The sequence below is a fragment of the Crocuta crocuta genome, unplaced genomic scaffold (assembly GCF_008692635.1).
Source record: "Crocuta crocuta isolate KB4526 unplaced genomic scaffold, BGI_CrCroc_1.0 scaffold167, whole genome shotgun sequence".
In the NCBI taxonomy this organism is placed as follows: domain Eukaryota; kingdom Metazoa; phylum Chordata; class Mammalia; order Carnivora; family Hyaenidae; genus Crocuta; species Crocuta crocuta.
The window spans coordinates 7,815,796-7,835,981 of NW_027532406.1; the positions used below are offsets into that span (position 1 = coordinate 7,815,796).

General features: G+C 35.9%; 1 protein-coding gene across 1 annotated transcript in view; it reads left to right on the forward strand.

Moving 5' to 3' along the window:
• Window positions 1-18,756: 18,756 nt before the first annotated feature.
• CTNNA3 (catenin alpha 3) overlaps window positions 18,757-20,186 on the forward strand; it is a 1,601,461-nt gene continuing 1,600,031 nt past the window's right edge. The window contains exons 1-2 of the mRNA XM_077778723.1: window positions 18,757-18,795; window positions 19,883-19,986. Coding sequence (XP_077634849.1) covers window positions 19,888-19,986 — 99 coding nt within the window. The 5' untranslated portion in view covers window positions 18,757-18,795; window positions 19,883-19,887. The remainder of the gene's footprint in view (window positions 18,796-19,882; window positions 19,987-20,186) is intronic.

Consider the following 20,186-nt stretch of genomic DNA (forward strand, 5'->3'; position numbering starts at 1 on the left):
TTTATGACCATAGAGGAAAAGCTCTCAGTTGTTCCCCATTGAGGATGATATTAGCTGTGGGTTTTTCATATATGGCCTTTATTATGTTGATATATGTTTCCTTTAGACCTACTTTGTTGAGGGTTTTTTATCATGAATGGATGTGGTACTTTGTCAGATGCTTTTCTGCATATTGTAATGATCATATGGTTCTCTTCTTTTATTAATGTGGTGTATCATGTTGATTGATTTGTGAATATTGAATCACCCTTGCATTCCAGGAATAAATCCCACTTGACTGTAGTGTATGTTTATTAAAATGTATTGTTAGATTTGGTTTGCCAGTATTTTGTTGAGGATTTTTGCATCTATGTTCATCAGTGATATTGGCCTCTCTTTTCTGTGGTGTCTTTATCTGGTTTTGGTATCAGGGTGATACAAGTCTCACAGAATAAATTTGGAAGTTTTCCTTCATTTTCTATTTTTAAGAATAGTTTGAGAAGAATAGATATGAATGCTTCTTTAAATGTTTGCTACTATTCACCTGTGAAAGAATCTGGCCCTAGACTTGTTTGGAGTTTTTTGATTATTGATTCAATTTTGTTACTGTTAATTGGTCTGTTCAAATTTTCTATTTCTTCATGCTTCAGTTTGGTAGGTTTTATGTTTATAGGAATTATCCATTTCTTCTAAGTTGTCCAATTTGTTGGCATATCATTTTTCATGATATTTTCTTACAGTTGTTAGTATTTCCATGGTGTTAGTTGTTATTTGTGATCCTCTTTCATTTGTGATTTGTTTATTTGAGTTATACATATATATACATATTTTTGAAAAGTATGGCTAGAGGTTTACTACTTTTGTTGATCTTGGAAAAAAGCAGCTCCTGATTTTGTTCATCTGTTTTATTGTTTTTTGTTTTTTAGTTTCTATATCATTAATTTCTTTTTTTTAATGTTTTATTTATTTCTGAGAGAGAGTGAGAGAGAGACAGCGTGAGCAGGAGAGGGTTAGAGAGAGAGGGAGACACAGAATCTGAAACAGGCTCCAGGCTCTGAGCTAGCTGTCAGCACAGAGCGTGACGTGGGGCTCGAACCCAGTACCTGTGAGATCATGACCTGAGCTGAAGTTGGACTCTTAGCCAACTGAGCCACCCAGGCACCCCGCCTCTTTCATTTTAAATGGAAGTCCAATAGTCTTGTATTTATACTACTGGCTGGGACAGCTTTGTACAGATTCAAAAGGCATCATACCTATGGACTCTAATATATATCTCTGAGCTTTGACATACATTGAATTTCCCTTGTCAAGGCTGTAATATGCCAAAAACTGAGATTGTTCTCTGTAATAAAACTGCTTTCCCAAGTATTCTCTGAAGAATGTTTCTAAGGTTTTTCACTGTTAGTCTCTGATTGATAAGCTTTTTAGTTTGTTTCTCACTCTATAATGAAAGAAGGGTACTTGGCTTACCAGTTTATTTGCTTATCCCCTCACTTTCAATGGTTGGGCAGATTTTTATATGTTTAAGGCCTACTTGCATATTTCTCCTTGAATGAGAAACTATTTTAAGTTGCACTCAACTTTAAATAATATCTATTGATCCCTTATGAGAGATGAGGAAAGAAGAGTGTTTGGGATTTTTCATCTTATTTTGATGTGTGATTTTTGCTAGTTTTTCCACAATGTTTCCAAAGTATACTCAGTTCATGTATATTAGATGTTTCTGTTACTTTTATCTTTATAATTTTTTTTGCTTGCATTTGTTTCTTGAGTTCCTTTATCTTGTTTTTCATTCCCTTATGATGTTTTATCTAATTTTTGAATCTTGTAATTTTTCTTTCAATTTTTTTAAGGAGACAACATGTTATTTACATATGTCTGTGTGTGCATTTGAGTCCTCATATAACCATTTCTGTGACTTATTCTTCGGTTTCCTTTATTATTTATTATTCATATAAATTTTTTTGGTTCTTTTCCTTTTTTCTTTCTTTAAAATTTTGTACTTTTTGTGTGGAGTTTCCATCTCTGATCTTTGTATATCACCAGTCATTTACTGAAGAATAGTGTAGGGTGTGAGTTGAGATAATAGTCAGCAATTTTTAATCTATTTGTGATATTGAATGATTTCTCACTGAAGTTATTTCCTTTGCTTTCAGGAAAAGTTTTCTTTTATTGTTTGGTGCTCCAAAACTCAATATGCCATGAAGGCAAAGTCCTTTAAGTCACAGGCTATCACCATTGTGAACTGGTGGGTCAGGATCTTTCCTCCACTCTACTTGATCTCTAGCAGTTCCCTTGGCTAGGTGGGCTTAGTCATGGACAGCTAGAAATGGCATGTCATCCTAATATTTATAGCAGTGCTATTTACAATAGCCAAAGTATGGAAAGAGCCCAAACATTCACTGACTGATGAATGGATAAAGAAGATGTGGTATATATATATACAATGGAGTATTACTTGGCAATCAAAAAGAATGAAATCTTGCCATTTGCAACAACATGGATGGAACTATAGCATATTATCCTAAGCAAAATTAGTCAGTTAGAGAAAGAAAATATCATATGACTCCACTCATATTTGGAATTTAAGATACAAAACAGATGAACATAAGGGAAGGGAAGCAAAATAATATAAAAACAAGGAGGGGGACAAAATGTAAGAGACTCTTAAATACAGAGAACAAACTGAGGTTTGGGTTGGAGAGATGGGCTAAATGGGCAAGGGGCATCAGAGAGGACACTTGTTGGGATGAGCACTGAGTGTTATACATAGGGGATGAATCACTGGATTCTATTCATGAAATCATTATTGCACTTATGTGCTAACTAACTTGGATGTAAATTAAAAAAAAAAAGGCATGTCATCATGCTAATCCTGCCCTTCCATTACTGTGTTTCTATAGTCTCAAACTGGGTCTTTACAGGGGATATCCCCCTTTGATCCTGTATCTCTCCATGCCCCACATCTTAATACTCTAATCAAAAGATGTGTGGACAGGATTTTCAGATTGTGTCCCTTTTAGGGAAAATTATTTAACAGGGTGCCTGGCTGGCTCAGTCAATAGAGTATATGACTCTTGATCTCAGGATTGTGAGTTTGAGCCCCATGTTGGGTGTAGAGATTACTTAAAAACAAGATCTTAAAAAAATATTATTTACCACTGAGATGTGTACAGGCTTTCACTCCCCCCACCTCCTTTTAAAATTTGGTCAAGATTTCATTGTATTTCCTTATTTGTTTAAAAATTTCTTAATGTTTATTTATTTTTGAGAGAGAGAGACAGAGCATGAGTCGGGGAAGGGCAGAGATAGAGAGGGAGACATAGAATCTGAAGCAGGTTCCAGGCTCTGAGATGTCAGCACAGAGCCTGATGTGAGACTCAAACCCATGAACCATGAGATCATGACCTGCGCCAAAGTCCAACACTTAACTGACTGAGCCACCCAGGTGCCCCTGTATTCCTTTATTTGTAATTTGGCGTAATGACAAGTTTCCTTGAGTATAGTGGTTCTAACTTTAATCTTTTATTAGTTTTGATGCACAAAAGTGACTTAAACATGCATTTACTGTACCATATAGTATAAGAAAGCCTAGGGGATGGTAGGATGATGATGATGATTCTCTTAGAGATCCATGTAAGGTATAGAGATAAGGAAGCATTGCTTCCTTCTTTTATGAGTGTGCGTGCGTGCGTGTGTGTGTGTGTGTGAAGATGTAAAGAGGATTGTTTGAGTTAAATTTGGAATGGTTAGCAAGTTATTTGTTGAGTGGCTATTGGGGAGGAGCACTATAGGCAAAGGGAGCAGAGTGAGTAAAAGTTTAGGGATATGAAACAGTATGATCTATTCAGAGAACTTCAAATTCTTTAGCATGGATGGGAGAACAGGAAGGAGGTGGGTCAAAGAGAGGGAGAAAGCTAGAGACATAGGACAGACCAAATTGCCTCAAATCATTCAGTGGAACCTGAACTTTATTGTGTCAAAATAAAGCTTCATTGAGGGTTTCAAACTGGGAGTTAGTGTAATTTTATTTTATTATTAAGAAGTTTTTTAGAAGTTTTAAATTTATTTTAAGTAATCTCTACTCCCCATGTGGGGATATGGGGCTCAAACCCAGTACCCCAAGATCAAGAGTTGCATGGTCCTCCAGCTGAGCTAGCCAGGCGCCCCAACATTATCTTATTTTATGTAGGAGAAATCACTTTGGGAATAGTTTGAAGGATGAATTGGAGATTGTGAAAAACTAGAAGAAGGGAGACCAGTTAGGATATTATTACAAAGTCTAAATAAGTCTAATGAGGGTCTGAACTAAGGAAGAAATAATGGGAATGGAGAGGAAATGGATAATATGAGAGGAGCTAAGGAGATAGAAACAATATGACTTTTTTACTAATCTGTTGTGGAGAGGCAGAGGGAAAGAAAATATTCTAGGACAATGTTCATGGTGCTGGGTTTGGTGCCCAGCTGTGGTAATCTAGATCAGAACTAAAGATGGTGGCAACAGATATGGGGGGAAAATCATGAGTTCAGTTTTGAGGTGCCTGTGAGATGGCCCAGTGGTAAATGAATTTGGGAGCTCTGAAGCTCAGGTGAGAGATTTGACATAGGTTCTCAGGTTCTAAGTAGAACTGAAACTAGGATGAGATTACTCAGAGACAACAATGTAAGATGAGCAATGAATAAGATGTCAGGGGTTGAACCTAGGGTAACACCCCTCCTTAACAGCAGGTAGTAGATAAGCCAATAGAGGATATTGGGAAAGAATGCCAGAAGGTTAGAAAGTGGTGTTTTAAAACAAGAGGAGAAAGTCTTTTATAGAGAGAATACTTGGCATGTGGGATGAGAAATAGTTAAATAAGGTTAGTAGATACATAGCCAGAATTCCAGAGAAAATTATTTTTAAAAATGTTTATTTATTTATTTATTTTTGAGAGAGGGGAAGAGAGAGAAAGAGAGAGAATGAACGTGTAAGCAGTGGCGGGGCAGGGAGAGAGGGAGAGAGAATCCCAAGCCGGCTCCGCACTGTCAGTGCAAAGCCCAACTTGGGGCTCAATCCCACAAACTGTGAGATCATGACTGGAGCCAAAATACAGGGTCAGATGCTTAACTGACTGAGCCACCTAGGAGCCCCATTTGAGAAAAGAAAATTCAAAAGTAGTGGTAAAATAGTGAATTTAGATGGTTACGTTGAAAGATTCTGGCACAGACACTGAAAAGCTTTCTTCAAGGAATATGGAAGAATAGAAATCAGGAGACAGACAAGAAGCTGAAGTTTTTAAAATAGTTATATAATATTAGTTTTCCTAAGTGTATTAATAGATACATAGAAAAATGAATATAGTGTTTCCAGAGACTTTGGTCTGTCTTTATTCTGATAAGCAGGCTCTTATTTATTTCTAGCTAATAAGGGAACAAAGAAGAAATGGGGATTTTTTGGCTTCAAATTGTGGTTGACAAGAATTTTACTTTCTTCACCATTTTCTTTTTGTTCTTTGCTTTTCAAAAATAATATAACTTAGGAGAATTCATATGCATTTGAGCTGTCTTATAATATTATGGAGTGGACCCAATCCACAGGCCCATTGGACTTATAGCAACAAAAGCCACTGTCACTTTCAAGGTGCATATGAAGGGGATGTTACTTCTGCCCTTGTTGTTTAAACTTGATGCCTTATAGCTGAAGGTTTTTCTTGTTCTGGGTGATCCAATGAAATCTTCTCTGAGGTCTCACATATTAGATTATATTCTTAGATTTCAATTGGACTAATTTAGTTCTTTGCTTTTTAAATAATATGTAGGCAACCTTCATGCTGGTCTTGTATGAAATGGGATTTCATAGTGTTTCAGTTCTTTTATAATTTTTATATGTTACAAAATGTCCTTAAGTTGAAAAGCATTGCTATATAGAATAACCATGGGGCATTTCTGTCCTTTCTCCTTATCTGCAATTTTGAAAATGTGTGTCATTGTGAAATATAGGGTGAGCTTGTAGTGAACTGGCATTTTATAAAATAACATGAAAGGGGTGTTGTCAGAAGAGGGATAATGAGGTCTTCACATAAAATTCTGATATGTAGTGTTATTTTTCAGTTAAGTCAGAAATTGAATTATATCTTTTGCTTTCTTTATTTTGGAGGGAAAGTAGACTTGACTAGCCATTCATGATAAAAGGGGCATAGTGTAGGACATAAATATAAGTAGGGTGTTGTTTTCCTTTGTTTTATATCATATATTAAGGCAAGCTTTTGGATTTTTAAAAACCATTTTTGTAGCCCTCATCTAGATTATATGTGTGGGAAAGTTTTTGTTACTAAGGCGAGAGTAAGCAGTTGTTTCAATTTAATTTAATTTTGTTTGGATACTCTCATAAAGAATCGATAAAGCTCATGTTTTAGGGGGGAGGGACTAAATTTGATCCTTTTTCAAAGAGTGCCAGTAAGATTACTATCCAGAAGTTTAATAAAGAGAACTTCAAATGCTTAAAGTTTGAATTACAACATGCTAAAAAAACTCGCTTTTTATTATAAAATATAAGTTGTTTTGTTCTGTTGAAACCTAGAGTTCTTGGAAACTAAGGAAGTAAAAACTGCAGACTCTTGAAGACCCCAAATGTAGTGCATTTAACAATTGTAGACCTAATCCTGGAGCATACCTTTTATGTACCACTCTGGAATTTATTTCAAAGGTCTCCTTTACGAAGCTGTTGTGCATTCGGATTTTTAAAAATTTATTTATTTATTTTGAGAGAGAGAGAGAGAGAGAAATAGCATGAGTGAGTGCAGGAGAGGGGCAGAGAGAGGAGACAGCACGAATCCCAAGCAGGTTCCATGCTGACAGGATGGAGCCCAACTCAGGGCTTGATCTCACCAACCATGAGATCATGACCTGAGCCAAAATCAAGAGTCGGATGCTTAACTGATTGAGCCACCTAGGTGCCCCAGAATTTTTTAAAGGAATATTTAAGCATATTGCTTTTCTAATTAATGCATATGTAGGAAATATGCCATAAAATTAGAAGTCAAGAGATATAATAAAATGAGGGACCAGAGGAATGCTTTATTTTAAACTCTTTTGTTATGGGAACAAAGAGTGAAGGGATTTTTGAATAATAATTAAAGCTCTCTATAGGTGAAAGAGTTTGGTTATCCTAAATGGAGACAAGTAGATTCTGATCTCCTTCTGGAAAGAGGATAATAATGACAACTAATATTTGTTGAGCCCTTGTTAGGTGTTAGAGATATTGGCTAAGTTATGGCTTTTATATTAATTTTCTTATTTAATCTTCAAGATCTCTTTGAGGATGGTACTCTTATTATTCTCATTTTACAGATGAGGAAACTGATATTCAGGGAGGTTCGGTATCTTGTCTAAAGTCACCATTAAGCAGGGAGCAGAGCTTAGATTCTCATACAGGCAGTCTGGCTTCAAAGCCACTGCTCTTAATTGCTGAGATCCAATAGTGAGGATGTGCAGGAGAATTTAAGAATCCTGTAGCAGACAATGGGGAGGCAGCAGGATGTCTCACACTGGCTGCTGCATGTTACCATGCTGAGAGGCTAAGTGAAGCTGAAACCTAGCCTTTCTGCTGCTGAGCAAACTGTGGGCCTTCTCACTAACAGCTGCAGAGCTGTGTCTATGCAGAGGGTGGCAGCTTTTTCTAATTCATTTTCCCAGAAGAGGATATTTTCTAATTTACTAAAAGGCAAATCTGTAGTCCTCCTCTGAGCATCATTGCATATATTTCCATTCATTCCCAACAGTCCTTTGACTCTGACTTGCTTCTTCCTAGTCTGCTTGTTCGCTTGGTGGTCACGTTCCATCCACCTTTGTGCTGACAACTCTAAAATTTATATTTTCATCCCAGATTTTTCTCCTAAATGTTGCTCTTGTATATCTGTTTACTCAACATATTCACTTGGATGTTAATATGCATCTCAAATTAATCATGTCCCAAAATGGACTCTCTGTTTTCCTTTTCCTCCTGCTGTTGCACCCACCATAGTCAATGGCAACTCCAGCCTTCCAGTTGCTGCAGACCAGAATACTTAAAGATATCTTGAATTCGCTTTTTTCTGTGTCCAGTCTGTCAGGAATTCCTGTGGGCTCAGCTGACAAAATATATCTACACACTGATCACTTCAGTCCATTTCCACCGGCACCATCCAGGGCTAAGCCATTATTCTCTCTCATCTAGATTACTACAGGAGCCTCCAAATAGTGTCGCTGCTGCTGCTCTTGCCCTCCATACTTCGTTTTATTGGTTAGAGTGATCCTTCCAAAATATAAACCAGATCATGTTTCTCTAGCGCTCCTGCCATACTTTCCATGTGCTCAACATGACCTTCAGCCACCTGCCTTCAACTCTGTTACCTTTCTGATCTCTCTGATATGCTCTTCGTAGCTCATTCTATCCCACTTACCCTGGCTTCCTTGATGTTCGGCAAACGTACCAACATTCTCCTGTCTCAAGCTTCTTGATCTGTTACCTCTGCCTGGAAAGCTCTGCTTCCAGGTATCTGCTTGGCTGATTTCCTCCTCATTTCAACTCTCCTCAAATGTTTTTCTCAATGAAGCTAATCTTCATCATATTTGAATATTGCTATTTACTTCTAGTGTTTCTACCTCTGAATCCTGCTTACTTACTGTTCTACTTTTTATCATAGTTCATGTCATTTTCTAATGTACTCACAATTGTCTTTTTTAAAATATTTATTGTTTATGGTCTCCCCCTACCCTTTGACTGGTATAAAGTAGAAACTCAATAAATATAAGTTGAATGAATAAATGAATGATGGCCTGTAGTCTAGGGGTGCTTCTGATCTCACACTATTGCTGTTTTAGCTGATGAGGCTAGGTGGAAGAGCTTACACTGATTATTGATGTCCAAATAAGTGCATGGAAGGTATTTGTAATATGTAGGAAGAACATCTATAAAAGAAAGAAACACAGCCATTTCCCCAGCATATATATTAGGCAATTGCCTTATTTTATTGACTCTCTGATAAGCCTGAGATCCTTTGTTTACCAAGTAACTAAAAGATGTGTATTTCTTTCTTAGTGGGTTAAATAATCCAGAAATGATGGCATTGGAACCATGGAGGTGGGATAGGGGTAGGGAGGGAGGTGGACTTGGGAAGCAGGTGTGTATAGAGACTTGTTTCACTCTAGCCAAGATAGTTGTATAAAATCAACTGATAATATTGAGCAGCAAATCTCTCATATCCCTTTTCCTTTTTTAACTTAAACCTGTTTATTTTGATTTAGATTTTTTTTGTCACATAATATTTGGTTCCACTCCTTCACATTATTCCTAACTACGTTATGCTAATCCTTTTGAAAGGGGAGGTGCTGATAAGGGAGATTGAGGCTTACAAAGATTTGCTATGCACTCAAGATAAATTTTTACTGACAAAATAATGTTCTCTTTTATGACATTATTTCAGGAGTAGGAAACCTTTCACTAGTTGCTCATCATTTTTTTCTGATATTTTGGAAATATAGAGTATTAGATAAGATTAACATTTGTGATGATGGTTGTGATAGGCACCTACTAAAAAATTTCTCCTTTATATTTCACTAAATAGAGTTTTACTAAATGAAATCACATGAGTCCAAAGATACTTTTGTTAGGAGACTTGTTGACATTATCAAAACACTTTAAGCTTGAAGAAAAGAAACTTATTCCCAGATAAAACCATCAAAGGTGTGTGTGTGTGTGTGTGTGTGTGTGTGTGTGTTAGTGTTATGACAATAATCAGGGCATAGAAAAAAACCATGTGAATAGATACTAAGGATTGTAATTATCCAGAGAAAAATCACTTGGGAAAAGATCAGTCATTAATAAATAATGTAAGTATAGGTGCCTAGAAAAACACAAATTAAATACAATATCATAGATAGCAATAAATCATGAATTAAATGTTTTTATTGTGTTTTTTGGGTATCATTTATTTATTTACTTTCTCACAAATTTAATGTTAGATGTTCACAAATAATTTTAATAAAAAGAGTAGAGAAATATACATATAGTGAATTTTTACCCTTGCATGAAAACCTATAAACTTAAGAATAATAGAGCGTTTAGATGAGGGGAAAAAGAGAAGAAAAGACAAGTGGTATTGTTGCATAAGCTTATAGTGTCAATAATTTTCCTGCTACAGATTAAAAAACTGTTACAGTAACATAGTGAGATGATACATTTTGAAAACTTCAACTAGTCTGCTCTTAAAAGTAGAACAACTGATTTTTTACCCTACCTTTGGGTCATCTGCAACTTTTTTTTTTGATGTTTTATTTATTTCTGAGAGAGAGAGAGAGAGACAGCGTGAGGAGGGGAGGGTCAGAGAGAGAGGGAGATATAGAATCTGAAACAGGCTCCAGGCTCTGTCCAGCTGTCAGCACAGAGCCCAACGTGGGGCTCAAACCCACGAACCATGAGACATGACCAACGGAGCCACCCAGGCCCCCCCGGGTCAGCTGCATCTTAAAAGATTGAGGAAACAATGAAAGAAACAAATTTGAATAATAAGGAAGAACTTAGTGATAGGGAATGCTAGAAAGTTTGGGCAAGCCTGTTTTTAATATTTGTAGTGAGCAGAGTGAAGGTATGGTATATATGTATATATATGAAGGTATATATGAATTATATATATTTTGAAAAAGTATATCCCTTGGGATGAGCACTGGGTGTTATGTGGAAACTAATTTGACAAACTATTTGTAAAAAAAAAAAAAAAAAAAAGGAAAAGTATATCCCTTAATTCTAATATGGTCTACAATGTGATCATAGAACCTGGGAGTCACTAAGAAATAATAGACCAGTCAGAAAGCAGAAGAAGGCAAAATATCCTTATTTTCAAAATAGATAAAAAGGTAGCCTCTAAAATTACACTGGACATCTAGGCATCAAACTGTAGGAAACTGAAGAATTAAAATGTAAATAAATGGCTGTAATTACTAGCATTCAGCATGGATTCTCTAGGAGTGAGTAATGTCAAACTAGATTTTTTAAGTTGAATTTAAAAAATATGTTTATTTTTGAGAGAGAGAAAGTGTGATGGGGGGGCAGAAGGAGGAGATGGAGACAGAGGGTCTGAAGTGGGTTCTGCACTGTCAGTAGTGAGCCTGGTGCTAGGCTCAAATTCATGAACTGCAAGATCATAACCTGAGCCAAAGTCAGACACTTAACTGACTAAACCATCCAGGCACCCCTTAAATTGAATCCTTAAATAGGAAGGAAAGGGTATCTTTTTTTCAGTAAAGCATTGAAAGAAATCCTCACATATTTTGTTGACAAGATGGAAAAGTGGATTATTTCACACAAAAGTGATAATAGTTTTTAAAAAATCATATCTACAGTGTTTTTTACTTGATTGTCAAATGTAGAAAGAGATTGCTAGTGGTATCAAAATCATTTTCCATGCCTGGCTCTTACTTGTTCATTGATTTAATTGGAGACTACAGAATTCACACAGTCACATTCAATTAATGGAATAAATAGAAAACTGGGAGGAGGTATTAATGTTGGATTCTCTAATAGCAATATTTGACTCATGAGAACAAAAGTCCAGATTCTGCAGGATGAAATGTTAGGAGGACAAAATAAAACTCTGCATGTAGGGGCAAATAAAAATTAATTGTCCAAATATATGATGGGGAAACTTGAGTTTATAGTAATCCTTGTAAAAAAGTAATTGAGCACTTTAGTCGAAAAGCAAGTACAAAATTAGATTTATTAGGTAAGTATGATGACTCTGTCATGGAATTTAATAATCTTAAAGGAGAGTAAGCTGTTATCTTACAAACTGTTACAGGGTTTAGAGGGAGGGAGGCAAACCATGAGAGACTCTTGAATGCCGAGAACAAACTGAGGGCTAATGGGGGTAGGGACCAGGGGACGGGGGGTGATGGGCATGGAGGAGGACACTTGTGGGGATGAGCACTGGGTGTTATATGGAAATCAACTTGACAATAAACTATTTAAAAAAATTAATTATTTGGTGTTAGGGCCTTTTCCATATGAACCATGCTATAGATGATTAGGTTTTCAAGCCATCCTACAAGACCATGTTAACTTATGTAGGATTACAGCTTTAGTATGAAGAGCCTGAACTTCAGAATTTGAAGACAGGGGATCATGTGTCAAAGTAGGAAGAAGTATGTGGAAACTTTTTTCTTTAATGTTTATGAGGGAATGGCCACCCTAAGGCAAATTTTGTAAATGGGTCAAGTTTTCCACTGATCTCCCTGTGCATCTGTCTGATCTAACATTCCTCTGTTGCCAGGATATGACTGGAGTACAATGTGGTATGTGTTATAATATGCATATGGGTGTCAGATGGAGAGGAATGAGCTAGTTCATATTAATGTGTGCTTGAATATGTATACCCCATGACATCTGAGTCAGCTGCATTTAAAAATGGAATGCTTGTTAAACTAAATGAATTTAAAATTGATATAAATTCCATTTCAAGCAAGGAATAAAGTGGAATAAAGGGAATTCAGACATTGTGGATAAGATAGTGTGAGGAGAAGGGAAGGGTCTACATGTGGGTGCATTTGGTCCACCTTAAGGATTCTCCCTGGCATTATTTGTTTTCCTCCTTTTGATTCTGAAAACTGGGAGTTTCATCTAGTTTTTTGGTCTCCAGACCTTTACCTTTCTACTTTATGAAACAGTCTCTATTGGAGAGAGGTAAAAAAGTGGCAGATTTCAATTCAGCATAGGGAAGAACTTTTTAAAAGTAATCACTAGAATCTAATGGGATAGTGAACCTCTCATTGTTTCTGTTCATCCAAGTCCAGTACATTGTTGAAATGAAGGATGTTATAGGAGTTATTCTTGAGTTGTTTGGGAAGTACTCCCTAAACTCTTAAGATTTTTATGGATTATAAAATGCAAATACCCCAGATTATAATACCCACCACCTAGTAGGATTTTTGTTGTGATTCACATTGTGGTATTACTAGAAGAAGTTGGTAACAATTTGTCAGACTTTGACCTTGCTTTGACTTCATTTGCAAAGTTCTGCAGTTTTCTGCCTTTCATTTCCCTGATCCCCAATCAGTCAGAATTACTGAACAGGACAGATACAAAAGATCAAAAAGAGTTGTATAAGAAACATCATTTATTCAAAGAAGAATAATTACATGTAGCCAAGGTTCTTCAAGGACTTGTTGGTTTATTATTTTATAATTTTGCCATGAAAAAATTGAACTTCTCAACAACTTTCTTTACTTAATGTGTATTAAAGACATGATCACAGTTTTAGAAGGTACTTTGGCTGAATTAGGTTTGTCTTTTATTTCCCTGCTGAAAAACATTCTTTTATCAGGATTATATATGATGTGGATAATTTTTGTTCTTAATTTTTAATTTTCCTTGCCTCCAGTTTCTGGTGCTTAATGTAGCTTTGAAAATCCATTGTGAATTCTGCAGTGCAAGGATGGATATGTGAAAGTTCACTTAGATCTTATTTGAATTCACAACACTCCTTTACTTTTTGTCCCTGATATGAAAGAACAAAGCAATGTCAGTAATCTTGATTTGTTTTATATGTAGGATAGTACCTGTCATGAGAGGGGTAATAAATGAACTCTTTTGTGAGCACTCATTTGATAGAACCCTATGGTTATGGAGACTGAAGGACATATTTTATTGCTTATGTATTGTTTCTGGGCTATGCAGAAAGGTCACCATGAGACTATCCTATTTGCCAATTCTCTGTTAGAGGGAATCAGAGTGGTAGGTAGAATGATGGGAAAAACCCAAGCCCCAAACCAAAACCAAGCCAAACCAAAACAAAACATTTTAGTCCTAGAAATGCATTTGAAAGAAACAGTTTGGCAATAGTGATGGAGCCTTTCTTGAAACATGACTTCTATATTTCAGATGAGTAGCTGAGAAAAGAGATTGTGTTTCTACTTTTAGAAAGGAAATAAAACCAGTGAAAAGGAGAGAGAAACAAGATAGTAAAGGCCTAAATCGTAGGGCTTTGTATCTTTACATATATGTTTTTTTTTAACTCACAATTTAAAGAAATTTTTTTGAATGTTTATTTATTTTTGAGAGAGAGAGAGAGAAAGAGCACGCGAGGGAGGGGCAGAGTGAGAGGAAGACACAGAATCTGAAGCAGGCTCCAGGCTCTGAGTTGTCAGCACAGAGCCCAATGTGGTGCTTGAACTCATAAACTTCAAGATCATGGCCTGGACTGAAGTCAGATGCTTAACTGACTGAGCCACCCAGGCACTCCTAAACCCATGATTTTTTAATCAAGTGTTTAATTTTAATTCCAGTATAGTTAACATACAGTGTTATATTAGTTTCAGATATACAATATGGTGATTCAGGACTTCTATATATTAGTGCTCATCATATTTCACCCAGCTTCTCACCTGTAATATGCTGTACTTTAAATGAATACTCTCATTGAAGCATATTTCAGATTACTTTATATATATGTATTACAAATATGTATTATAAATATTAAATATATATTTAAATATGTTATATATATAATGTATGTATTATTTTAGAGAGGGAGGGAGAGAGAGAGCATGGGCAGGGAAGAGGGGCAGGGGAGAGGGTTAGAGAATCTTAAGCAGGTTCCATGCTTAGCATGGAGCCTGATGAAAGGCTCCATTCCACAACACTGGGTTCATGACTTGAGCTGAAATCATGAGTCAGATGCTCAACCTACTGAGCCATCCAGATGTCCCTATATATTTTTATATCATAGAATAACTAATTTACACTTTCATTTGAAAGTGAAATTCATTTGAAAAGAAATTCAGGCAATATTTTTTCACTTAATATGTAATTTTTTTTGTAATATTTTTTTTCAAGGCAAAATGTCTTAAAAATTTTCTTTAAATATTTATTTACTTGTGAGAGAGAGAGAGAGCGACAGTGTGGGCAGGGGAGGAGCATAGAGAGAGAGAGACAGAGAATCTAAAACAAGCTCCAGGCTCTGAGCTGTTAGCACAAAGCTTGATGGGGCACTCGAACTCGGGAATGGTGAGACCATGACCTGAGCCAAAGCCAGACACCTAACCAATTAAGCCACCCAGGCATGCCAAGGCAAAATGTCTTTTAAAAAGTAAAGGAATTGTAGGTGCTTTGTATAAGTGGCTTGTCATAAAGTTAAGGATAGACTGAAAACAAGATACACATGACAGTCTGAAAGGGGCAAAGAGGCCCTGAGCAGTCTTTTGGGTTGTGTTCAATAGGAGAACTATCTAGAAATGGGTTTTACATAAAATTTATATAAATATATAAATCCCAACATTTGTAGTACAGTTGACCCTTGAACAATACAAGGATTCAGAGCACTGACACTCCACGTTCTTGCATAGCTGAATATCAGTGCATAACTTTTTGTTTTATAAATGCGTGTATTTTTTAAATTTAAGCTTATTTATTTATTTTGTGAGAGGGAGTGAGAGTACAGGAAGGGCAGAGAGGGAGAGAAGTAATCCCAAGCAGGCTCTGCACTGTCAGTATGGAGCCCAATGTGGGGCTTGAACTCACAAACTGTGAGATCATGACCTGAGCCGAAACCAAGTTGGATGCTTAACCTACTGAGCCACCCAGGCACCCTCAGCATATAACTTTGTCCCTAAATAGCCTAATTAATGTTGACCAGAGGTCTTACCAATAATATAAACAGTCAATTAACACATATTTTGTATGTTATATGTATGTATATATATATACATACATATATATATACATACTCTGTACTTACAGTAAAGTAAGCCACAGAAAAGATGTTAGTAAGAAAATCATAAAGAAGAGAAAATACTTTTATAGTGCTGTATTGAAAAAATCCACATGTAAGTGAATCTACATAGTTCAAACCTGTGTTTTTCAAGAGCCAGCCGTAGTTTTTTGTAGATGAATAAATAATGTTTTATAGGGGCGACTGGGTGGCTCAGTCAGTTGGGTGGCCAGCTTCAACTCAGGTCATGATCTTGCGGTCCGTGAGTTCAAGCCTCATGTCGGGCTCTGTGCTGACATCTCAGAGCCTAGAGCCTGCTTCGGATTCTGTGTCTCCCTCCCTCTCTGCCCTTCTCCCACTCAAGCTCTGTCTTTCTCTGTCTCAAAAATAAAATAAACATTAAAAAAATTTAAATGTATTATATAGCTGCATGAAAACAGGAGTAGGACGCTTAAAAAATAAATTGTTTTTCCACCTCAAGTGGCTTATAATTTCCTTATGACTAGAAAATGTTTCAGTACTATACGCAAAGTGATTAGTATGTATTAGTGTTTTTAACACTCGTTAAAGTCCAGTATAGTTAATGTTGGATAATGTAATTTATACTTAAGTGCTTTTGGAATTATTAGATTTGTCATAATTGGTTTCTTTGAGACTTCCAGCATAATTATCTTTATTTTTAGTATTAAACTTTGTTGAAGACGTATGCAAGACTTATAAGTATTAGGAGTATATTTCATTATAAGCATAGTTGAAATTCATTATCTTGACTATGTACAAATTTCTATGTTAAAATACTGGGGTCAACCTTTGGTATTATTTTCGAGAATACTTTAAATATCCATTTTTATAGCAAGAGAATCATGGAGTGTAATCATGTAGCCTATCCTCTGAAGTGCAATAATTTTTCTAGCTTTTATAGTGTTTGCCTCTATTAAAATATTATGTTATTAATCTAAGAATTAATCAAGATAAGAGTTAATGAGGATGATTTTTTAGTTACAGAATGGTTTCATGTGTATGTCTCTCTGCATGTGTATCAAGTGTACAGTGTGGAAAGGCCTTGGTAAAGCACTGTTTTTTTTTAATTTAAATTTTAATTAACATACAGTGCAATATTGGTTTCAGGAGTAGATTTCAGTGATTCATCACACACATACACCAGTGCTCACCACAATACCCACACCACCCACCCACATATACCTACGTTTACCCAATGCTCATCACAATACCCACCCACAACACCCAATGCTCATCACAAGTAGCCTTCTTAATACCCATCACCCACCTAGCCATCTCCTACCTACCTTCCTCCATCGACCCTCAGTTTGTTCATTGTTGTTAAGAGCCTTAAGGTTTGTTTCCCTCTCCTCTTTTCCCCTCCCCCTTCCCATATGTTCATCTGTTTTGTTTCTTAAATTCCACTTATGAGTGGAATCATATGGTATTTATCTTTCTTTAACTTACTTCACTTAGCATAATACATTGTAGCTTCATCCATGTCATTGCAAATGGCAAGATTTCATTCTTTTTGACAGCTGAATAATATTCCATTATATATGTATATATATATGATGAAATTATATATATGTATATATATATAATGGCATATATCATAACATATTCAAATTAACAAATGCATAAAAACTAGTACTTAAATCACTGAGCCCACAAATTGATATTAACTTATTCATAGTTTATTGAAGGTCCACAGAAATTATCCATAAGAAATGTGTGTATATATATATATATATATATATATGTATACACACATACACACACACACACATACACACACATACATACTACCTCTTCTTTACCATTCATGAATGATAGACATTTGGGTTCTCTCCATAGTTTGGCTATTGTTGATAAGCACTGATCTTTTCATCTACATATACACATGGAGAACATGATTATCTTTGGAATAAATACAATAATTTATTTTTTAATGTTTATTTATTTTTGAGAGATATAGAGCACGAGAGGAAATGGGAGGAGATGGCAGAGAGAGAGGGAGTATGACACAGAATCTGAAGCAGGCTCCAGGCTCTGAGCTGTCAGCACAGAGCCTGACATGGGGCTCAAACCCACAAACTGTGAATTCATGACCTGAGCTGAAGTTGGATGCTTAATCACCTGAGCCACCCAGGTTGCCCCTACAATAACACATTTATGGATCTAGAGGAAGAATCCACTAGAATGGGAGAGGTTGATGAGCAAAGAGATGCTGATTTTATGGAGATAGGCCAATGGGAGTTGAAAAAGTGTAGGAGGAGAATGGGAATAGACTCTCAGGGGAAGTATTTGGGGGGAACATGGACCCTTCCCTGAGATTCTAGTATCTGCTTAGGGGTTAGAGGCAAGGGTATAGAAGGAATTGATTCTGGATAAGAGAGACACCATGAAAATATGTACTCATACCTTCCTTCCTCCCACTCGCCTTCCTTTCTTTCCTTCCTCCATCCCTTCCTCCTTATCTGCCTCTCTCCTTTTCTCCCTCCCTCCCTCTATCCTTCTTTCTTTCCTTCTTCCCTTCTTCTTTCCTTCCTTTAGTTATCTGTACTTCCATTGTCCATTCATAGAGTTCATTTGTCAATTAAAAAGAAAACAATTATCTATCCTTATATCTAAAATAATAAACTAAACTAAATGTATAAGCAGTCCTATTTTATTCATGGGGAATATGTTCCAAGACCCCCAGTAGATGCCTGAAATCCCAGATAGTACCAAAACCTATATATACTATGCTTTTTACTATATATGTGTACTTGAGATGAAGTTTAACTTATAAATTAGGCACAGTAAGAGATTAATAACAATAATAATAAAATATAACAATTATAAGAATATACTATAATAAAAGTTATGTTATGTGGTCTCTCTCCTTTCCTTGAAATATCTAATTGTGCTCAGTCTTCATCTTTTTGGGAGATGGTAAAATTAGCCTATATGATGAGATGAAGTGAGTTGAATCACCTAGGCATTGTGACGTAGCCATTAGACTTCTATTCACTTTCTGATGATATGTCAGAAAGAGGATCGTCTGCTTTTGGACTGGACCATGATTGACTGTGGATAACTGAAGCCACAAAAAGTAAAACTGTAGATAAGGGGTGACTACTATTGTACTTCCTAATTATTCTTGTTTTAGTTTCCAGGGGTGCCATAGGGAATATCTGGATATTTTCTGGGGGCAGAATCCTATATTCTCTTAGCCTGAAAATAAAGGAAACTATAGAAGAAAATGGGTAATAGCTAAGTGGGAAGGTTTTTGATAGTAACACATGTTTATGTGGACTATAATTTTTTTTAATGGACTAAGTTACATACAGGTGATACATGTTTCTTACTGCTTAATTCTGTGGACCTTCAGTAAACACTTGACTGTGAATAAGTTAATACTAATTTGTGGACTTAGTGATTTGGGTAATAGTCTTTACGGCCAATTTGTTAGTTTGAATATGTTATTATAAGTGCCATATATGGTCTTTTGAGATACATGTGTGTTATTATGCAAAAATCTCACTGATTCTTAAGATTAATGTTAACGCCTTAAAGATGGCTTGCCATTGTTTTCTTATTTTGTTTTGCCCAAGTTTTGCCCTTCTCTCTTTATATAATAACTATGCCAATTTAAATTACTTATTTTCTGTACAGGAAAGTAAATTGTGCCCAACTTTCTTCTCTAATCAAACCCTTTAAACAGTTCCCCAGATAGAGATGTATCGTATGTCTTCCAAAGTCCTACTTGCCTCCTTATCTGAGTCATCATTAACAAGAACAAGCAAAATATGAGTGCTGCCTGCCTCAGTGCTATGACTTCATGGAAGTCAAAGGACTTGCATGCTGTAAGATATGTCTCAGATTGGCCATTCTTTTTTAATTTAGGCTCTTGATCAAATGCAAACTCACCCTGGGTTATTATTTCAGTCATGAACATACTAACATTGATTAATTTATTGGAAGATCTAAGCCTAGATAGCATGACCTCCGAGAACAGATGGGGAATATCTCATTTCTCTGTTGGTGGACTTGGCGCCCTGGTGGTCTGAGAACTATGGCTGATATTGAGAAGAGGTGCTGAATACAGATCTCATGTACTCTATGATTTTCATTAGTGCTTCCCTTTAGAAAGTATTTTTCTTTATTAATAAGTATCTTTTTTTTTTTTTTGTGAACAGGCAGCATGTCAGCTGAAACACCAATCACACTGAATATTGATCCTCAGGATCTGCAGGTCCAAACATTCACTGTAGAGAAGCTACTGGAGCCTCTCATAATCCAGGTATTAAGGCCATGGAAATAACAATGCGTACCTGCAGAAGACCTAAAAACATGGGAAAAGTAGATCATGAACTGAGGAAAGATTGGATTTTCATAGAATGAATATGTCATCTCAAATTGTCCTTTAAAGTGCTGTTAAAATACAAAAAAGTATATATTAGCATATATATATATATATATATATATATATATATATACAAA